Source organism: Pelmatolapia mariae, linkage group LG17 (assembly GCF_036321145.2).
Source record: "Pelmatolapia mariae isolate MD_Pm_ZW linkage group LG17, Pm_UMD_F_2, whole genome shotgun sequence".
Taxonomy (NCBI): domain Eukaryota; kingdom Metazoa; phylum Chordata; class Actinopteri; order Cichliformes; family Cichlidae; genus Pelmatolapia; species Pelmatolapia mariae.
Genome location: NC_086242.1, coordinates 2,990,579 through 3,013,292, shown reverse-complemented (window position 1 = coordinate 3,013,292; position 22,714 = coordinate 2,990,579). Strand labels below are relative to the sequence as shown.

Here is a 22,714-nt window from a genome sequence, read left to right as displayed (position 1 = left end):
AGTCAAGCTGTTGAATTCACAGGAATTCTAGTGAATTCCCATTCATCGTGGACTGAAAGGTGTGCAACATTGTAACAGACAAGTGAACTCCATATATGGTCCTCAGTTTCTTAGCCCGATTCAACCAGTCATTCCTTAAACCTGGCTTCAAAAATGCACGATGGGAGAGCCACAGTTGTCAAGTTGAGGCTTTTAACCGCTACTTCACAAAGTAGTAACTAGTGTATGATGTCACAACAGCAACATACATCCTTTATACACAGTGTATATGCACTATCCTGCAGAAAATGTCTTCGCTAAGCCTGAATTCTTTGCAGTCACAGTAAATCTACTGTCCCCTGAAATAAAATCTGCCTTTGAAGATGCACAAGATCGCTCTGCTTGGGCTGTTTCGTACATCTAGGCCGAAAAGGGACAATTCACTGCAGGGAATAAGATCTGAGCTTGTTTGTAAACCTGATCCAGATAAATAGGTAGATAATAAATGGAGATGAATGGTGAGCAATAGCTACTGGAAGGCATATTGAGATAGATGGAGTGCAGCCCACATTGCGGCAGTAATTCTCCAGCATGCAAACCCCCTACCTGTGCGATCTGCTCATAATAGTGTTTTAATGATGTTTTGAGCACTTTGTGGGTAATTTCATCCAGGCAGTCTGATTGGTCACAGACACCCTGCAGCGGTGCTGTTATTTCCATTACAGACCTCAAGGGGTTGTGACGTAACCCTCTTGTTGTAACCAAGGAAGCAGTTATTGCTCTTTTCCTGATTTCTACCACATTTACCTATGAAGCGCCTTGAGGCGACTTTTGTTGTGATTTGGCGCTATATAAATAAAATTGAATTGAATTGAATTGAATTCCCTACTTGGAGTTTAAACAGCAGACGTATAATATGAAGCTGGCACAGTGGCAATACATTATACTGTAAAAAAAGTAGTAAGATGTGGATGGGTGGCACCTGAGTATGATCCTAAATGCCACGTATGCTAAATGTAAAAGAAATCCAGAATCATATGGCTTTAGTTAAAGTGTTTCCTCTTTGTTGGTCTAGCACCTGAACATATCTCAGCAGTCTCACAGGCATATGTTGAGATGTCACACAGAGGACATAATGACTGTGATCATTATGTTATTATATGAAAATGGATTAATTATGCTCCTGAGTGCGGTCTGCTTTATGTTGGTGATTGCACTGTGCTGCACCATGTATCGCCAAGAACAGGCAGGCTATTGAAGGAGCACCATGTGAACAGTCCAGAGGCGCTGACCCGCCAAGCACAGCCAGGAAATGAAAAGCACATTACAGAGGAGGCACTTTGTGTCCCATAATTACAATGTAGGGAATTGGTTCAACCGGAGTATGAAATGCACTGATAAGAGAAAAAAGAACCCCCAACAATTTTACATTACGCTGAGTTGTAGCAGTTTCAGCACTTCATCCCAGAATTTTTAATGAATCAATTATTGCTTTTATTCTGTTTTCATCAGATAAACATTTGTGCAGAAGATTAAAGTGCTAGCTCTGTGCTGGCCATGATAGTGCCCATGATATAACTCCTGCACCTAGAATTTCCATTTTCTCTTTTTCTTGTTAGATGAGGAGATTGGTATATATTAGTGCTGTCTGCATTGATCTTGTTAAATCTCTCGTCGCAGGGCGTCAACGCGTTAGCGCCGTCCAGCCCCACGCACGGGGCAATCCACGTTAACTCGCTAACGAAGATTTGCCGCATTAGTGCAGTGTTGCCAACTTAGCGACTTTGTCGCTATATTTAGCGAGTTTTCAGACCCCCTTAGCGACTTTTTTTCTAAAAAGCGACTAGTGACAAATCTGGCGACTTTTTCTGGTGTTATTGGAGACTTATTTAAAAGCGGGTATCGCTTTTACTCTCAACAAGCAGCGGGTGCTGCCGTGGGCACCTCGCCCATTCCAAAGCGCTCACGGGTGAGCGCACTGACTGTAACGCAGTCAGTTCTTCTTTTGCTCTTATGCTGTTTTGTGGATCACAAGGTTTAAAACTACTTATAAACACACACATACACACACACAAAGTAACTCCACCAGAGTGCCAATTTCGGATCACTTTTGCCGGTCCAAGCCCGGGTGAAGGAGCAGGGTTGGAATTGTGACATTAAAAAAAACAATAGCTAAAAGAAATTTAATTTTTAGTTCTAAATAAACTCTAAATGCATTTAGGACGTTTTTTTACTCACTTTATGTCTCTTCCACGATGTTATTTCTCTCTCCAACAACATAGGTTGCAATTACATTAGCATGACCAATTATGCAAATTAGGTGATGAAGTCATTTAGCGACTTCTAGCGACTTTAAGGACAACCAATAGCGATTTTCCTTACTGAGGAGTTGGCAACACTGCATTAGTGCGGTTATGGCATTAACGTTATTTTAACGAGATTAACGCTGACAGCACTAATATGAATATATGCTAACAATGAAAACTACAATGAGCAGCAGTTAGCTTAGCTTAGATTAAAAGCTGGAAGCTAGCTGGGGAAAGCCATTACCCTAGCTGTGCCAAAAGCAAACACATTTTCATTTTGTCATCTTTAGAGAGGTTCATGCAGGAAAAATGGCTGAACGAGATGTTCTCCTGCTTTCAGTTTTTGGCTAAACTTACAGAAAGAGGGCACAAAGCTGAAAGTAATGCTAGGCTAGTTACAGAAGATTTCACATTAGCGGTAGCATGGCAGAAAAGAATCAAGGTGTTGCAATGGTCCAGTCAAAGACCAGACCTTGAACTGACTGAATTGCTGTGCTGGGACTTTAAGACACCTGTGTCATACAACACAAAGTCATACAGAAAACCATTACTTCAAGTTATTGCTGCTAAAGGTGGTTCTACAAGCTATTGAGTAACTGGCTTAGGTTTTGTAAAATTAGTGGAATCTGCTGTGTGTTTTTTACACCTGGGGATAGCTTTAAATAATCAACTTAGCTAAGGACTATATATATTATAAGAACTTCATATAAAACCATAAAATTGACAGTGTACCATTACTGCAGATACAGGAGATGGCAGTAACGGAAGTATCAGTAGGAGGGGATACACATTTTTTGGGCTGTCTTACCAAGTGTGGGGTCATACTCCCAGATGAAGCGTCTGGTCAGAAATCTCACCACCAGAGCTGCAAAGAACCACAAGACAAATGTGTTCAGCATATGAAATCAGCACACGAGACACACAGCAGGGTGGCAGTTTGATTTTAAGTATTAAATAGTTTTCTTTTTTAAATAGACTGCATACTGATTCATGAATACACTTTTTACTAGATGAAATTAACTAAATTGATGACCATTTGTTTATAATAGTGAAGCTCAAACTCAATCTAGAGCCCTAATATGTACATCCACTAATATGTATTCTCAGAAAATCAGCTGTGGCTAACGCACCGACAGTCCATAAGATCCAAACTACTTTAACACACATTTCATCTAAATGCTAATACCCACTGGAAAACCTCCAGCTCATTAAGACAGAGTTCAAACAACCTTGAAACATCAGCTCTCAGGTTTTATCAAGATCATCTTCTTCTCTGAGACAGGATTGTTGGCCTGCCTTTGACAGCATCAGCCTTCCTTTAAAAAACATCCCCAGTGAGCCAGTGACTCACCGTCTTAATGGTTTACCATCAACAAGCAATCTGCCGCACAGAAATGTCATTTATGCAGGCTGAATTAGACGGCCCTTCCCTGTTTATCAGGCACAGCCACACACCAAACCCTCTTTCTCAGAGTAAAATTACCTGTAAACACTGGTGTAAAATGTATTCAGTTAGCTGAATGCTGCAACATTTCTCCTTTTAGTTCAGTTGATGGGTAGGGGTGATTTTACTGAAAAAGAGACCTGCTGTATCAGTTTACTTTATGTAAAGAGATTAGCAGAGAAAATAAATGTGGTGGCTATGAGCTCATTCACTTTCACTCAGAGTGAAATGAAATGATTGAAACCACTCTTGTCTGTCAGTGAAATATGGATTCAGTCGTAGGAGGTGGGCATCTCTGTCACGGTCCAAGGGTTTTGTTTAGTATTTGCTGAATTTTGGTTCCTTTTGTGAGTTTGTGGATTCTTTCTTTTGCTTCTAATGTTGTGTTTCACTGTCTTTGCTCCCTCTGTCTCATTTGTGTTCCAGTGCCTTCTCTGCTCTTTTATTGGAGTTAATATGAACCTTCATGTTTTAGTGTTAGCCTTGCCTTTTTGTTATTTTCTGTTTACTTTGATAATTGAGGCTGATTTGTGTAAAGTGGTCAGTGTAAAGTTATGTCTTTTAGTCTTTATTTGGACATTGGCTGCTTTTTCACTCATGTTCCATCCAGTCCTTGTACCTGACGATTTCTGGATAAATAAATCGGTACAGGTATTTCACATTTTCCTAGTAAAGTATAAAGAAATGACAGGTGGCTTGAGATTCACCATGTAAATGGACCGTTTCTCACATAGCGCTTTACTACTTGAGCACTTTGGTGCTTGTTTGATTGTGTCCATGTATTTATACAGAAGGCTTATACAGTCTTCCCCTACATTTAAGTTCTAACATTCACACACCAATTAACTCACACAGGGATACTTTGGCCCCCAGTTCAAACCACCAACCTCCCAACTGGAAGATGACCGGCTCTACCTCCTGAGCCACGACCACCCTTCGTAAAGTTCAAAGATGTTCCACAGGAAGACTGTAAGTCTATTTACTTCATTCAGCTAAAGCTGGACCATTTAAATGAGCTGAGTTTTGCATTTTGGCTCAATATCGACATGCTAAGCTTTATTGACCTACCATGCGTTCACCGGATTGATTTTTATCCGTGTTTTTAAAGGTAAAATGATTGACTGTAGTAGGGTAACTTTGTTCTTTTATCAGCATTTAACTTTCTTCACAGTGGTATAAATAAAACAGTATGGCTTTTGAACTTATATTATAAATGAATTTTTAGTAACAAATATGTTAAAGCAAAATTAAAGCCTCCCAAGTCTCTTCACACTTTTTAATTAGCTTCGACTCACTGCCATTGGGACTGTCTGGTTTTCATGAGTCCAGGTGGGTATCTGTGTAATCATGTCAGCTTACTGAGCTCCTGCTTATAGAAAAGAGATCATGAAGGAACAGTTCCTCCTTTGAACTTGAAAAAACAGGCCTGTCTTCCAATTAACCAAGTAAAGGAAGAAAATCCACAATGAAAAAAGGAGTGAAGGTGAGCCAGTGCCTTTGAGCTCAGGACAGTAACTTTCACATGTGAGGCAGACTGCAAAGCTTTCCCATTTTATTAGCCAAATTGGTCTTTTACTTCAGCTTTCATCATTCCTGTCTTGCTGATTTTGTTCCTCAGGAAATCACAGCCTCCCTTTCTCGCTAACAAATTCAGTGTGTTTTTAGGCAAAGGGAGCCCGGGTCATGTAACGTTCAATTATCCCCTGAACGCAGTGAAAACAGAACAGTGGCAGGTAATTTGTCAATTTGCTGTTGACAAAGCAGACGAACGTGCATATTTATTCTCGGAGCACTTTTCCTTTTCCCGTTCAACCCTAATTTTGCTGTTGAGGTTTTAGCGGCGGTGGCCTGGATTCCAGGTGGCGAGAAAAACCAATGGGGTGTGAAGTCCTTTTCTCATTAGATGTAACTCTATCTCCTGCTTTTCACTTCCACGGGAAAGAAAGGTACACATAGCAGAGAGGAGCCTTTGTTAATGTGCATCAGTGGACATTGTGGCCCAGATTCACTGCAGGATTGCAAACGGAATAATGTGCAAGGCATCGCCAAGCTGACCAGAACACAAAAACAGGTGATTTACTGACTGTGTGCAGAGAGAGGAAAGCTGATAACAGCGCTGGCATTTACAAAAAAGCCTTTCTGTGCTCATCACATATTGCTTATGTGGATACCATTTTCTAGTTTGATCTTCTTTTTTTTATTTTTATTTTTTAAACAGTTTGATAGAGGCGTTGCTTTGGCTAAAATGGAGCCACACATTTTGCAGCAACTCTGAATTAGAGTTGCATTTATGCTTTTAGCAGCCTGTGTTATTATGTTTTGAAAGGTGTGGTCAAAAACTGGCATTTAAAAAAAACAAAACAAAACAGTCCAGCAGGAATAATGACCTTCCGGCCACAAATTTCAAATCAGAATGCGCATTTAACTAAAGTGAGTGGCCGACTATTTTTTTAAAATGACCCTATTTGCATAAGCAGGAACACCCTGAACACACACATCTCTTTTGTATGGTGGTTGGTAATATCCAGGCGATGCTAAAGGGGAGACGGAATGAAATTTAAAAAACAAACAACAACAAAAAAAACAACCTAAGAATCAAACAGATGTTAAGGCAAATCCAAAACAAGACACAAGAGAAAAACAACTATCAGAGTAAAACAGGAAGCAAATTTAACTCAAAATAGGAACTGAAGCCAAATAATGACCAAGAAAACCTCTAGAACAGTAAAGCAGTCTTAACAGGAATTTGAAAATCAACAAGATACAGATGTAATACAATACAATTTATGCCTAATATTACATCTGAATTCATAATAAGGCCTCAAAACTGTAATTCAAAACTCAACCAACTCAACTATATCAACTGAGAATTCAAAATAACAAAAAAGACCCGAGGACCATGAGAAGCAATGTCCTGGTCTGCTTTGGTAAAGGCACACTGTGGACTAGATCGATCTTCAAATACATGGTAACTAATGTTGCTGTCTGCTACACATTTAGCATAATTGGGACCAAAAAAATAAACTAAGCATTAAAAACAGGTTTGGCAATAGCAGTAAAGTCTTAGAGGTAATAAACCAATTAAAAAGCAGTATGTGCTTACTAGCATCAGCTATTATTAATCAGCTTAAATTGTGTTTATTCTACAGCAGCTTATAACTCCTGCATTGACTTTTGTCAGTGTCACTGGCTACAACATTACCGTTCCTTAGCCACAAATAAAACAGGCTGCATGTAGCGATGGAAAGTAGATCAGAGTAGAGCCGCTGTTTTATATGTGTTTATTCTCTGGTGTCACATAGCCTGCATCATGTGGCTGGTTGAAAAATTCTCTTTATATTAACTATTGCCTTATAATGTCTTCAGCTGCTAACTGTTTCTTCACAACTTGACATTTCCCAACAACTGACCGCAGCTAGAGTCAAAGTAACAAAAAACAGATCTGATCTTATCAAATTGTTCAGCTCAGACTTCATAGGGCAGCTGCGAGCTGATGGATGACAGGGGTTTCAGATTTACGTCAGACACACCATCTGTAGTAGGTGTTTGCCAAAAGCTTCTTTTATCTGAAGTGACCTAATCACATTAGCGGCAGAATGTTGGACTAATTGCAAACAAAGCAAGAGCAATTAGTGGCGCCCATGCCCCTGTTCTGAACCAGTGTTGTGTTACTCATTGAACAGTCTCTATTGATTCCTCATGACCATCAGACGAACACCCACAGCTCTTTGGTTCCTTTCAACCACAAAAACACCTCTTTACTGTCTCTCCCAGAGCTGTGGCTCTGCAGTCAAGTCCTGTACCTATTGTGTTCGTGTCACGTTGGGTCATGTCACACAGCCAGCTGTGCTGATAAGACTGGAGGAGAAACGGTTACATGGGAACTGCCTTAAAAACAAACAAATAATAGAAGCGAAAAAATTAAAATGTAATAATAGAAAACTTAAAATACTATATATACAGATATGAGCAATAAAGTTTACACAAGACTGTTTTCAGTCTTGTGTAAACCACCCACGCTGCTTCTCTAGGAACAAAGAAGGTAAATAGCAGTGTGAACACCTCTGTTAAAGTGTGGGCATTAATAGAGTTTAACAATTTCACCAGGATGATGTCTGTGCTCAGACAGTGCAATGATCAGGGAAATTACAAAAAAACCCAAGAGCTACAGACTCTACAAGTGTCAGTCGGCATGTTAAATGTTAAAGTTCATGACAGTACGATAAAAAACTAAAAAGACTCAACAAGTACGGCTTGTCTGAAAGGGTTACCAAGAGAAACTCTTTCCTTTCTAAAAAGGTGCACCTAAACAAAGCACAAGATTTCCAGAAAAATGTGCTTTGAGCAGAAGAGACTAAAGTGGAGATCTGTGGCCATAAAGCAAACTGCCAAATGCTGCACATCAGCACAAACACATCACACCAACTGTTGAGTTGTTGGTGGTGGAGGGGTGATGATTTGGGTTTGCTTTGCGGTATCGGACCTGGACACCTTGCAGTCATTGCTAAGTAATTGAAAGCTACTAAATGACAAACCAGCATACAAACTGAGCTAAACTGCTTCTAAAGCTAAAGTGCAAATCTCAGTTACAGATATCAGATATTGCGTGTAGATACAATTTTCCCCTTGATTTAGTGAAGATTATCTAAAGAGAGCAGTAGCTGGGGGATCAGAGGCAGTGGCCTTCTACCAGGTGGAAAATGTTACCACATATTTGGACGGCGCATGGATTTGATATTAATATGACTTCACGGCTAACTTTATTTCTATAATACCCGTGAGAGCTCAGAAATATTGGCAAATGTGATTAGTAAAAGTATCCAGAAATAAAACTCATAAAAATAATCAGCAGCAATTGAATTTCACACAGAATTCAGCGTTGGATCTGGTTTAGACAGATTATAGTATTTGCCTGTGCAGATTGATGTCATCAGACCTGTAGTACATTGGCTGCTTTTATGTTTTATGCGAACAGAAAAGGGATGAATCACTAACAAGACATTTCTGGGGTTTTATTGCACTTGTGTTAGAAAAAAATGGCCCCTGCTCTGCTGCTTTGTTGGCAGACAAGAAGCAGCAATTTACACATAATGTGCTCCCCAAAAGCTTGTAAAGAGTAACACTTACCAGGAATCTGTAAAACAAAACTGACAATTTTGTTCTGATTCTGTTAACAACTTTGAGATTGTAAGATTCATTACTAGTTTAGATGACTAGAGGATTACTATTGGTGCAGCCGGCCCCACCCCTTAATCAATATCATAACCACTTACTTCGGAGACGTTGACAGGATTACAGGTCACAGCTCGCTCTCCTTTAATTATCGATTTATGGTTCCTGCAAATCCTCTCAGCAGTTTAACGGAAACCGAGGAAATGAAGACGTTTTATTTATGCAGCTTTGCAGATCCATTTTCCCCTGGTTCAAGGATTACTTCTGAGAATCTGAAAAGCTTCTGCAGGAACTAAATTATTTAAGAATGGTTAAAGTCAACATAAAGTGAAGGACAGATGAGAGAAAGGTGTACAGCAGTTTCAAGGAGGAGGGAAGAAAGCAGCGTGGCAGCTTGATGCTTACAGCGCTGACACAAATGTATTCAACTTTTTTATTAACTTGAGAGATTTCACCTCATTTTAAAGTACTCTGATGAATCTGAAAGCAGTTTCATGGAAACAGCCAGCATTTTTGTTGCTTTTTTAAATGCCAGTCAGCTAATTTCTCTGACTGTGGAAATGAAAACATTACTGTGCTGGACTGTTTCTTTACACACGCCAAGATGTGACAGCCCTCATGCTAAAAACAAGCAAACATATGACCTACAAAAGCTCCCAAACCACTTCCTGAACAGTAGGTCAGGTCACAGTTTCCAGTCTCAGAGCTTTCCCAGACTTCCTTTCACCACCATTTTCCCTGGGGCACGACTGTATCTCATACCACCAACCAATACACCAAGCCTCCTTGGAACAGTTGAATACCCATAAACCATTTTTCAGACATAAGGATGTATGTGCTTGTCTGTTTAACATGGGCTGTTACGATTCCCAAAGCTGCCAGAGGAAATATCCAATCCATCTTAATACAGATAGATGTGAGGGCAGACATCTAATCATCTCAGTCCCATTCCAGATCAGATTACAGCTCGCCAATCACGCTCCCATTCATACATATATATTTAAAATCTTTTTAAAAGCCCATAAAGAACGGATGTGGGAAGTCTGAAGTGAGTGGAGTAACAATAACACACAAGAAACCAGTAAACATGTCAACTCCCAGGATTGATGGTTACCCTCTGAGCTGGAGTTCAGAGCCTGAGCATCTGAGTGCGATGCATGAGGACGAAATAACACAAACTTTTAGACCTGTGTTAATCAAAACTACCAGAATTAAGAAATAGCCAAGAATCCTGTAGAAAACTTCACTGTAGATTATTTTGAGACCTAAAATGAAAACGTATCTGTATAAAAGCAGTTCAGCAGGACAGTTCTTTGTTTCAAGCTTCAATTTTTAGCATGCCCTGCTTACTTAGAGGTTAGTGTGAACCAAGCATGACTTCAAGACAGTGTAGCAACAAAATTGTTACATTAGGATTTAGCTTTTAGTTACATGACTAGTCATGCTGGCTGCTGTCATGACTCCATCACGCCTCCTTCTCTAGTGTTTTGGTCCTGAATGCTGTCAAGGTTTAGGTCTAATGTTGCCACACACCCAATCGCAGAAATGGAATATAAAAGTAAATCAAACTGAAGTCAAATTAAACTTTTACTCAAGTAAATGTACAAAATGTTGCCAATAAAATCAATGGTGAACGACACAATGTAATGTGCATTATATAATTAGAATAAGATTGTTGAAGGATTAGTGTATCACTTAACACTGAAGATAATAAAGGTGGAGTTTCTTGTAATTATTGGGTTATTTAAGCTACTATAAAGCATTACACTTTATTCAAAAGTAAGTCGAGGTGATTATATTGTGATTCATTTAGCTGTATAAACTTGCACTAAAGTAGCAGTAAATATAGCAGATAACCTTCTACCACTTCCTGAGATCTTAATAAATTTACATTCAAAAAATCCCATGGCAGTAAAATCCATCTTTCTTGTCAAACTTGATACTGACATAAAAATAATGGGACAGTTTAGCACCAGCGTTGGGCAATAACGGAATATGTGGACCGGCGTTACGTATTTAAAATACGAAATATGAGTAACTTTATTCTGTTACAGTTACCGCTCAAATAGGTGATAATTAGAATACAGTTGCATTGTGGAAATAAATGGATTACTTTTCCTGTTTCATATGTTCGGCTATCCCCTCTCTAATTTTGGTAATTTCACACATTGCTGGAAACCCAAACAAAACACGCAATAAGACGCTCTAATGTGAGCGTCCTGTTAATGTTGGTGGTGTCAGTTACAAATTGGACCCGGAGCCAGCACAACAGAGCCAGCAGTGCATTTCATACTTGGATATTCCGACACCACTTTACATTTAAAGAAGAAAGGGATGATGGGCAAAATCTGACTGTGCAATGAAAACTCTGTTTGTCAGCAACCAAGCTGCTGTCAGCGTCAAAAGACTCCAACCTAAAGAAACATCTGGAAGTAAGTTCTTTTTTAAAAACTAACGTTAGCCTACTGCAGCTACCTTGTTTTAGTTGTGATAGCTACTTGGGTTATGTGCCACTGCAGTATCTTCGATGTATTATTGCTGTGTGATTTATTACTATTACTGAAGGCTACTCACCAACAAGCTAACATCGTACATTAACTTATGTTAACAGAAGTCTTTGCTCCTCTACAGTAAATATATTGTCTATTCAGGGTGATTTGGGCTTAACAGCCAATTGGTAGAGAAAAACAAATGAGAATTTGCAGGATGTGATTGCTACATTCATGTAGTTGTAAAAAGCACAACGATATATTAAGTAATCCAAAGTATTCAGAGTACATTACTCACATTGAGTAACCTATACAACTAATACATTATAAACTACATTTTGAAGCATGTATTCTGTAATCTGTAGTAGAATACATTTTAAAAGTAACCTTCCCAACACTGTTAAGCACTGTAGCGGTCACAAGGTAATGTGAATGGGACGAGATGGGGGGAAAAAAACAAACAAACAAAAACATACAGAGCCTTCAGTCATTGTTTAGAGCTCTGATTATATTTCTTTTACAAGTACAGAGATTTAACACTCTCACCAGCAACACAACTAAACACAAAACCCTCCCCCAGCCCACCCCCCAAACCCTCCTTAAACAGGCACCGGTCATACCACCACCAATAAAATTTAAAAGATTTTCCCTGACACACCCCAGCTACAAATAAACATATACAGTAAAATACTGCAGTGATTTTAACACACCTCACATATATCTGACTACAATCAAACCCCAGTTAAATAATATACAAATTAACTAAATCAAATCAAACTAAAGATTCAGCCCACTCCCACCCTCAGCTCTCATCTGATGGTTTACCCCACTGACAGTGGATAATTGGGGAACTCCAATCAGGTGAACATCATTAGGCCGTAATCATGTGTGCACTTCATGAATCCAGCCTTCAGGAAGTTGACATCAAAAGAACATTGATTAGCGGACTTCAAAACAAAAGCATAACAAAATCAAAACTTCCTGTCAGACATTGCAAGAGTGCGCTTCACCTTAGTGAGGGAGGTGCTTCCCAGCACCCTCACAAGCACTATAGTGCACAGCAATAATTAAATCATTAGCATCAGTCTTGCCTGCCTTGCTGTTCGTCATCACGAGCATATATAAGATTGTATTCAAATTTTAATTAGCTGACAAGTGCTAGCATGTTCCTTACTGGGAAAAGTCAAGGACTGTCATCAGAGTGAGTGACACTAGAGCCTGCATACTGATACATCTGCTGTTAATTAATTTTATATTTTCACAATAAAATTTATTTAATATTGACCAGAAGGTCAATGAGGCAGTAGTTCATCCGGCCCGCAGTTCCTCACAGTTTACTGGTTATTTTCTGAAAAACAACAAATGCGACTTTGTCCTTGAGCACAGTTTGAATGTGTGCAAGTTTGTATAAATTCTGACCAATACTATAGAAGGAGGACTGATTCTGGTGAGCTGTGGAGGGACACACGGATGAATGGATAGTGTAGACCTTGCCATGAAGCTCGCTGCTCCAACAGCGAAAATAGGAACATTATAAAGTCAATATTTAGTAACTTCCCAGCAATGTATTTTACAAACTAGCTGGCAACCACCTTTCTCTGTATCTGATTTAAAAAGTGAGTACTGTACTTACAGTGCAGTGTTCATCATATTAGATTTATCTGTGAGGAGCCAGTATCAGCTCAACGACAGATAGTTTGACCTTTAATGTCTTTCTCGCATATCTGAAATCAAATTACTGTTTAAAGAATATATCAGTTGGGAGTGTTAAATCTGCCACGCTGTGATTACAAGCTGCATACGAGCCGTAACTGTATGTAAACAGGAAAGCAAAGTTTAGCAAATGCTCCAAGGAGCCTCAGCTATGTTCTGTTCCCAGAATACCAAACGCAGTAATACTTGAAGAAGTCTCATCATCTCTCTTCCCCTCCTGATCAGATTACAGCTGGCCAATTATCACCACATGACTCATCTCTTTTTCTTCTCCATGCCTACTCATTAGTAACAGGGGTTCTCAGATTCCTGCTTATCATACAGCATTTAGTTTAATGAGATGTCGGCCATAATGAGCACAAGTGCTCTTGTGAGAATAATAGAGGAGCATTCTGCTTTTCTGCCATGTTTACTTTGCCATTAACCATAGTAAGATTAATAATTAACCCTCTTTTTCATAAACAGCATTAAAAAACAGAAAGAAAATGTTTTACATGAACAGCTCTCGAACAGCTGGATGAACCCCACTCAATCCTTCAACTACCAGTTTTTAATCTCAAATCCCCTCCTCAAAAATACTCCAAATTAAGCACGCTGTCGGCATACTACAAAATCAAAGAGCTTTGTAAAACATAAAAGATTCATAAATCATTAGGTGGTGCCCAGGAGCAGCAGCAGTGAAAATGAACACATTTGTCTTTGTATCAGTGTGAACAGCGTCCGACCTGATGCTGCAGACGGCCTATTTAAATGCCGTTGTGTGGTAAACACATTCCCTGCGTCATGAGTAGATATTTTGGCAGCTAAATTGGTTTTGCTGCCTCAAGCCAGGTTCTGGTAATAAATCAAACAGCAATTAAACCATCAGGTGTCGCAGTGTTTTACTCTGCCGAGCTGTTAAATCGCTCCCCTCTGTAAATCTCTAATGCAGAGGGATTTGCTACACTTGCAATCTAATTAGATACAACAGTAACATTACGACTGAGACAGATAACAGGGATCCAGATCTTCCGCATACGCAAATATAATTTAAAGACCTGCACGGCACTTAGAAAGCTTGACTCTGATTCATCTGTTGCTGCTTTCAGCTCAACAACTGCTTTTGCATCACTGCCTGTTTTGGTCTTTAAGCGATGTCTGCTCTTGTCTGCTCTTTCTTCGTCTACTGCTTTGAAGCATCAACTTTGGCATTTTGACCACCACCATCTTGGTTTTTTCTTATGTGGACGTGACAAGTGAAGGGTGGAAATCTGTGGGAGTATCTTTTTCTGTATGTAAAAAAAATAAATAAAAAAGCCACTTCCCAGTGATTGCTTTAAGAAAAAGCTGGTGATGTATCACACATTTATAGCATTTTAAGAAAGACTTAAGCATACAGCAGTGAAAAAGTAATTTGGCTGCTATTTTTTGGGCATTTAAAGGTGGAAATGGGAGCGACAACACGGGGTAATGCCTGGATTCTCCATTGAGCACATTGCAGTTTATGGTCTCCATCTCGAAGGTTAACGATTTGTAATCAGGGTCTTTGCAGGTTAAAGATTAAAGTGGCTCCAGAGAGAAGCTGCGCAAATATTTAATAAAACTGGCATAAGTGAGATTCCTTGGCTGACAACAGTAGCCACCTGCACTCTTAATTCAATGACTTTTCTTTTGAGTCTGTTGAACTACATCAAACCTATATGGCCACTTTATTAGATGCACCTGTTTAATTGCTCATTCATGCAAATATCTATTCAGTCAAACACATGGCAGCAACTCACTGCATTTAGGCACGGCCAAGATGACCTGTCGAACAGAAAGGGGAAGAAAGGTGATTTAAGTGACTTGTGATTTGTTTTACTTGGTACCAGATGGGCTAATCTGAGTATTCCAGAAACTGCTGATCTACTGGAATTTTCCCACACAAGCATCTCTAGGGTTTACAGGGAAAAGTCTGAAAAATCAAAAATATCCAGCGAGCGGCAGCTCTCTGTGTGAAAATGTCATTTTCCTCTGCCAGCTACGGAGAACCAGTGAAAATGAATGGCTGAAATGCTTTAAGCTGATAAGAAGGCAACAGTAACTTAAATGATGACTCGTTACAAGGAAAGCATGCAGAAGAACAACCTGTTCAGCACTGAAGCAGCAGAGAACCTCTACCTCTGTGAGCTAAGAACAGGAAAGTGAGGCCCAACAAAACTGGACAATAGAAGATTGGAAAAATGGTTTGACGAGTCTCAGTTTTTGCTGCATATTTGGATTGTCAGAAAAATGTTGCAATGATGTTAGGGATCTTTCCATGGCACACCTTGGGCATCTTAGTACCACCTGAACAAAGTTAAAGATCATACTATCTAAATATTGTTGCTTGTCTTTTGTCATAAAGCTCAGAAACTGAACCTCAAACAGCACTGAAGAGGCCTCCACAGTCGCGAGATCCCAGTTCAACAGAGCACATTTTGGGATCTGGTGAATCGAGAGATTTGCATTATGAATTTGTAGCGGACAAATCTCCAGCAACTGTGTGATGCTGTCATGTCAATATGGATCAAAATCTATGAGAAATTCTTCCAGCATCTTGTTGAATCTGTTCAATGAGGAATTAAGGCAGTTCAGAAGGCAAAAGGGGGCCCAACCTAAGAGTGGCAAGTTGTATCTAATGAAGTGTCAAGTAAGTGTACTCAAATTCTTTGCCTTCAGAGTTCATTTATTCACTAATAACTTCACTATGGCCAGCAGACATTTTTCTCATCTAATCAAATTATTTTCATCTCCAGGGTGCTACACCACCTAATAATGGAAAAAGCTCAAGTAACTTAATTACAGCTAAGAAGCTTCAATAGCAATCAGCTCTGTCAGTATAGCACTCCAAAGAGGCCTAATCACCTCTTATAAATCACTATGTATCTTGAGTGGAGCAGTGTGATGTATCATGACAACATACTGTATGCTTCAGAGCAAAACTACACGCACAAAGAGGGACTCCAGTCATGACAACAATAGCGGTCTTGCAGTATTACATCTAGGCGAGTGATGTTAATTGATTTTAGTCACTTCTGACCCAAAAGTAGTTTGTCCCATATTTTTGTCAGTACGGGACAAACCTGCTTCACATCCTTCGGCTGAATGCGCTTTACCTTCACAGGCAAAGACAGATGTGGCTTTGTTTGAGCAGTGCATATTAAGTTCATTTTGAATGACAGTAAAGGTCGGATAAACTCCCCTCCACTAATCTTTGGATGGGATCCATGAACACACAATGGCGGAGGGTGATGCAGACATTTTCCTCAGGGCCCTGCGGCTCTGTAAAACAGGACACCAGAGAGGCTTTGATTTCACGTCTCTGAAGATGGAAAAGGACAGAGGCTTGCACTCGTGGGGTTAGAACAGGAAGGGCGTGAGGATCCTAACACCACACTCATCCCTTTAATTTAGTCTCTAACAATAGCACCACAGCACTATTCATCATGAACCATTTGCAAGGCTGATGAGACGCTGTGGTGACCACACCTCATGGAGCGATCTTCACTGCGGTTATGGGCGAAAAGGTTAAGTGCTGTGTAGAAGAAGCAGCAGAGAACAAGCAAAGCAAGTATTTTCAAGAACAGCCTCAGGATTAAAGCTTTTAATTTTCCTTGCAGCAGATACTTTGAGCACTGTGGAGCTTAAACAGAAACCATTCAAGTTTAACCACTTAATGCATAGTGCATCATATTTGATAGAGTTTTTGAGACTTCTACATCATCACTGGAATTTCATCACTGGGGCAGAGATTTCATGGCTCAGGCTTTAAAGTGAAATTCGTGGTTGCACAGCCAGTTGATAGTGGTTTGGGCCATTCTTTTCTGTGAAGAATTAAGACTAGGGATGGGTACCGGTGTCCGGTGCCATGATGGCACCGGTTCTGACATAAACGGTAGTAACCAGACCGGAAAGCAGCGCACATTTCGGTGCTTTATTTCGGTGCTTTTTTTTCCTGAGCCAATTCTAGCCAATCATTTTACGTTTCCGAGGATAGTAGGCGGGTCCAGGTACGTACGTTCTTTTAGAGCAGAGCTACAGATTAAAAACGCCCAAGGCGAAGCGGTCAAAAGTCTGGCTGTACTTCGTAGCAAAAGATGCAAACTCAGCAGCCTGCAACAAGTGCTTTAAGCTGATACTGTGATACTGTCAAAGGAGGTAACTCCTCGAATCTGATGAAACACCTGGCGACGCATAGCGTTTTTTTTTAAGCCGAGAAATGCGCCGTGTTTGATAGCTTGCTGCGAGACCTCACGCCGTGCACATCTACTGCGGGTGTGGTGCCTGTTATCGGACCCGGAGTTAGCAACATCCCCCAAAAACCCGAAGAGGAGAGTCCTGGCCCCTAGCCCTGCCAGTGTAGCAGAAATGATGAGGATGATGATGGCAGCAGCAGCCGTTCTTCTCTGCGTGAGTGACTTAATGTTGTTCGTGTGTAATTCAAGTTGAGTAGGCTAACCACGTTATTACATTAATGCATGTAAGGTGAACTAGCAAACACCGTCGTAGTTACATGCGGCTGTCTTCTTGTTTGATGGCAGATACTCCCTTCACCCTGGCCAAAAAGGCTAAAATGACCAAAGAAAAAGTGGAAAACAGTTAAACATGAGAGGTTTTTGGACAAAGTTTGTGTTTTTTCCATTGTTTAAGCACTGCTTCCAGCCAAGAGTGATACCATATATGCCCTATAGCTGCAGAAAAGGCTTACATTGTTATCTTTTTACAAAAAACAGCTGAACATGAGAGGTTTTTGTACCAATTTTGTGTTCTCCATTCTTTAAGCACCGGTTTGAGCACCGTTTAAGCACCGGCACCGTTTCAAAAGTACCGGTTTGGCACCGGTGTCGGATAAAACCTAAACGATACCCATCCCTAATTAAGACTTATGTTAGGACTATATATTTATAAGAAGAGTCTTTCAATCCACAGAGATTTATATTTGTATATTTATATTTATATTTGGTGGTATAGCTCTATATCATGTCTGCTGAAACATTCCTGTGCATCTGTGGGCATGTACAAAAAGCCTAAGTTAGGAGGACACCCCTGATAAAGACTGAGTACTGTATGTCACTTGAAGGAGGAAAAGCTGGAAAAAGGTGGGTTGCAAAGTGGCTTGCTAATAATTGCTAATGCAAAAACCCGCCTAAAGATCAGTATTTGCATTCGTTACTTGTTTATTTTTAGTTTAAGATGCTAAAACAGATCTCAGGATACTGATGGAAAAGTCACCAGCATCATTAAGGGGGCAAATTTTGCTGATATGTTTCACTACACTTTACCCGTCACGTTTCCCTGCTGCTATATAAATTAAACTGACTTTAATTTAATTAGGGGTTTTAGGTGTGCCGTTTAGTTTCAGTTAAGTTTATTTATATAAATGGACACAGTTGTGCTTTTGGTTTATGCTAATAATGGCTATAAGCTGAAACACATCACTGATTTAGCTAGAAGCTAGACCGACTAACTATGCAATAAACAATGATTTGTGGAACAATCTTTGACGTGATGGTCGACATTGATTTGACAACCACAGCAAAGAGCCACAGTGGAGCCTTGTAAGGACAGTATTGATCCTGGTTAGGGTTTTTTAGGCTCTGACAATCTGTAGTTTCACATAAGCATATAAATTTGGTATCAGTAATTAAGAAAACTGTTGCAGTAATATCCACTTCTAATGTCTTCCAAAAGGCATACATGCATACATGCATGCAGAGTGAAACTCTGCAGTTTTTGGAGTTGACAGAAAAGCAGAAAGATGCAACTGCCCAAAAATATGGGAAGGCAGAGGGTGGAATAAATCAAATAGAGCTGAAAGTGGCCCTGAATATTAAACAGTAAGCTGAACCTCAGCTGATAACGCACCCTGAGAAGCAAAAAACCCGAAATACTTCATGGATTCATCATGAAATTTTCAACGAGCTGCTAATCGAGAGAGAGAGAGAGAGAGAGAGAGAGAGAGGTTGTGAAAAGCGAGGAGGAAAATAATCGGTGATGAGTCACGCACCGGCCGAGGACAGCGGCGGCTGTCCGAGTACATGAGCGGAGAATGGATGTGGATGTGTGGAGGCTGAGGGGAGTCAGAGGTGTGCGCTAAAAATAGTTCAGCAGAAGAAATAAGCGTGGCCACTCGACGAACTCATCTTCCTGTGACACAGTCATTTCCTTTTATGGCTCCTCTTTATCTTTGTATATGGCAAGGAAAGACTGATTTTCTGGTATTTATACTGAGTAGAGGCACAGAACATTGGCTTCCTTCACTCCAGAAATACATCATTTGTAGTAATATTAGTAAAATCTGTGTAGGTGTGTGCCAGGTGAATAGGAACACGGGGGAGGGTTGGATTCTGAGGCCGCCAGATGGCCTTAAGAAGGCACAAACAGAAAAGGTGAATAGCACAGTCATTCTTTTCCTTTCTGAGGACAAAAAGAAGCTCTGGGCAGGAGATGCAGCACATTCAGAAGGAGAGGAAGTGGAGGAAGATAGAGAAAGACCAGCTGAGTGTGGGCATGCTAAGGGAATTCACTTTCATTGACATTTTAATGAAGCTTCAGAGCTGGTAGAGGATGAGGCATCAGAGGGACTGATTATGTCTATCTGCTGCCTGAATAGTCCTGCTCCTTACTGTAGCTGAAACTCAAACATGCAGTTAAGACTTTCAGAGGGTTTTGACTTTATTCTTAATGACCTCGTTTCACACATACGTGACGAGAATTTTAGACACGTTGAAAGTTTGTGAAAAGGCACCATCAATTCAACAACTTGCAACAGTCAATATCAGTGAGTTCTCAAGGAGACAAACCACTGCATTGGCAAAACCCACAGTTCACCCACAGCTGCACACTGTGGGCCTACATGCAGTCCAGCTTTGCCAGCAAAAAAATTAATCAAGCTGGATATCTATACTGATACGGACTGGGTAAAGTGTTAGGCACAAAAGATGCCACATCATTTGATAGAAATGAATATTACTAACCTACAGCAGGGGTGTCCAACTCCAGGCCTCAAGTCCCGGTGTCCTGCAGGTTTTAGATGTGTCCTAAATGACCTCCTCAACATGTCCTGAAATTCTCCGGAGGCCCGGTAATGAACTAATCATTTGATTCAGGTGTGTTGACCCAGGGTGAGATCTAAAACTTGCAGGACACCGGCCCTTGAGGCCTGGAATTGGGGACCTCTGAACCTACAGAGAGCTGAATTCAAAGACACCCTAAAAATCAAAGTGAAAAAAATATCCAGTAGGTCAGCCCATTTTGCAGCAACTCAAAATGATAGATGTAGTAGTTTTTATAGCTCCCACGCGGTTGACCTGACAATGTCTGGGTATGCTCCTAATGGCGTCCTACAGGATCTCCTCACAGATGTAGACCAGCACATCACTGAGCGTTTGATTGGTTAAGTCCCTTCTGTGACTCTGTCCAGCTCTCATAGAGTAACTTCTGGCAATTACACACAGAGCATTTAAAAAAATGAAAACTAAAGGTATAGCATACCTTTGCCTTCATAGTAGATGTTAAAGAAATACTTGTGCGATATTGATCTCTCGCCTCCACCATCTGGCCACTGCTGCTTACTCAGTTTGCAAATGACAGCACCAACACAGCTGATCGTACCCATTTCTGCAATAACACAGCTTCATTTTTGGAAAATAGAAGGAAGTGCTGATGAGTCATCTAGTTATATAAAGTCTGAACCAAAGGAGTTTATCAAGTGACATAGCAACATAGCCATCTCTGCAGCCATATAGCCACCATGCCTAAAACATGTTTTTACGCTAGCAGCATACACTGAACATGAATTCTGCAACAATAACCTGAGTGAGAAGTCATTCTTCCTTTGTTGCCCTGACTATACTCATCAGCTGCTGTGAACAGAGTTATCAGGGCATGCAGGGTCAACCATTTCCTTTCACACAGCAAACACTCAACTTGCACACTTAATTACTTTGGAAAGGCATGTTCAGATAAATACGCAGCCTTACTGTAGCTTTCTCAGCTTTCTGGATGAAAGAAAAATACTTACTGCCCATTTTAAAAGGTAATTAACATCCTCACCTTTAACCTGCAATCCTTCCAATGAGTGTCCAACTTTAGGAAAGAACCAAGTGGAGATCCTGCTGATAATCTGATACATGTGAGCTACGTAACGGCATCCAAATCCAATCACTCATGCAATTGTGTCCGGATGCATCTTTTTTTCTCTCTCGAGCATTGATCAGCTGATCCTGATCAAAGAGAAGAACACAAACTGCTGTCGTTTCTTTCCGTTGGCTTCTGCCTGGAAAATGTCTATAATGCATGAAAAAGAGTCGAATGCTAGTGTTTTAAAATCACCTCAATCAGGGCAATCACTAAAGAACAACCTGACTCTTGGCAATCACTTGCTTTTTTTCTTTCATTTGGACATTTTGTTTCTTGCCATCTGCTAAGATCCCAAGATTTACCTCTTTTAGCTCTGTTTTGAAATTGTGCATTAAGGCGCCATACTCATTTTCTACTTCAATCAGATTCTGGGAACACAACAGTGCAGTCTTATTAATCTAACATACTGTGAGAAATTAAATTCATGTATTATTAAAAAGCATTTTTACTGGACATTCCTGCTGTCTGGTGATCTTGATAACTTTTTTAAGCACCTGACCTCAGCTGCATGTTGGTGAGCACCTACTTGACTTTTCACTTAAACACAGAGAGGAGGACTGGCTTGCTGAGCAAATAAGCACAATTTAAAAGAATAAAGCCTTGAAGTTTGATCAACTCTTATGTAACATATTCAAGTGCATAAAAGTCACTTAGTGCTTTGCACAGCACATCACCCACACTCTAAAAGCCATTTGGGAACCTTTTCAGATCTCTTATCTAAAACCAGTCAAATCTACTTCCGACCCACTGATTAGAGCACTTGTTCCGGGGCATAATGCATTCTATGAGTCACACCATATGGCTGCTCACCGGGTCCAGCACGGAGAAAGCAATCAGGAGGAGTCAAATATCCAGTCAGCTTCACAGCTTTGGGCTCTGTCAGCTGTCAAAGGCTGAGGATGTGCCTGGAAGCTCGAGCAGCAGGACAGGCAATTTGCGCTCTTCTGCTTCTGCACCCTCGGAAATAGCTCAACTGTGCAATGTGAGGAGGTACACACAAGCATTGTTGATGGATGTCAAATAAGCGGTGAGTTATTTGATCACTCTCCAGGTATTTCATTTCACCCAGCGGGAATCACAAGCAGTTGATTTTGGGAGCAGCATGGCCACTGCAGTCAGAAAGTTTGACTGTGCCATCTTTCACCAGGTTTGTTTCAAAATCAGATCACACTGTAAAGTCAAACTCATTTTCTTCATTAGAGATTATATTACTGTAAGTGTTACAACATCTAATCCATATTTTGTTTTTCTGCAAAAAGAAAAAAACAATACCAAATAATCTTTTTACAGTAGTTTTTCACAGAGTCCAACACAGTAGTGTTTTGTTTTTGTGGCCTCGTCTCCCCCTGTCCGCTCTCTGAATGTCTGTTTACATCGCACTCCAGACCATACATCAGGCCGATCCACGGTTCTCTTCTTGGCATTGAATGTGGTAAGCAAGTGGTATTTCAGAAGCAGACACATTTTAG

The 22,714-nt window shown here is 40.3% G+C and overlaps 1 protein-coding gene across 2 annotated transcripts in view; it reads right to left on the bottom strand.

Annotated features, from left to right (window-relative positions):
* rerg (RAS-like, estrogen-regulated, growth inhibitor) overlaps window positions 1-22,714 on the bottom strand; it is a 50,778-nt gene that overhangs the window by 9,901 nt on the left and 18,163 nt on the right. For both annotated transcript variants that reach the window (XM_063501207.1, XM_063501206.1), the window contains exon 3: window positions 3,094-3,150. In XM_063501207.1, the coding sequence (XP_063357277.1) occupies window positions 3,094-3,150 (57 nt within the window). The remainder of the gene's footprint in view (window positions 1-3,093; window positions 3,151-22,714) is intronic.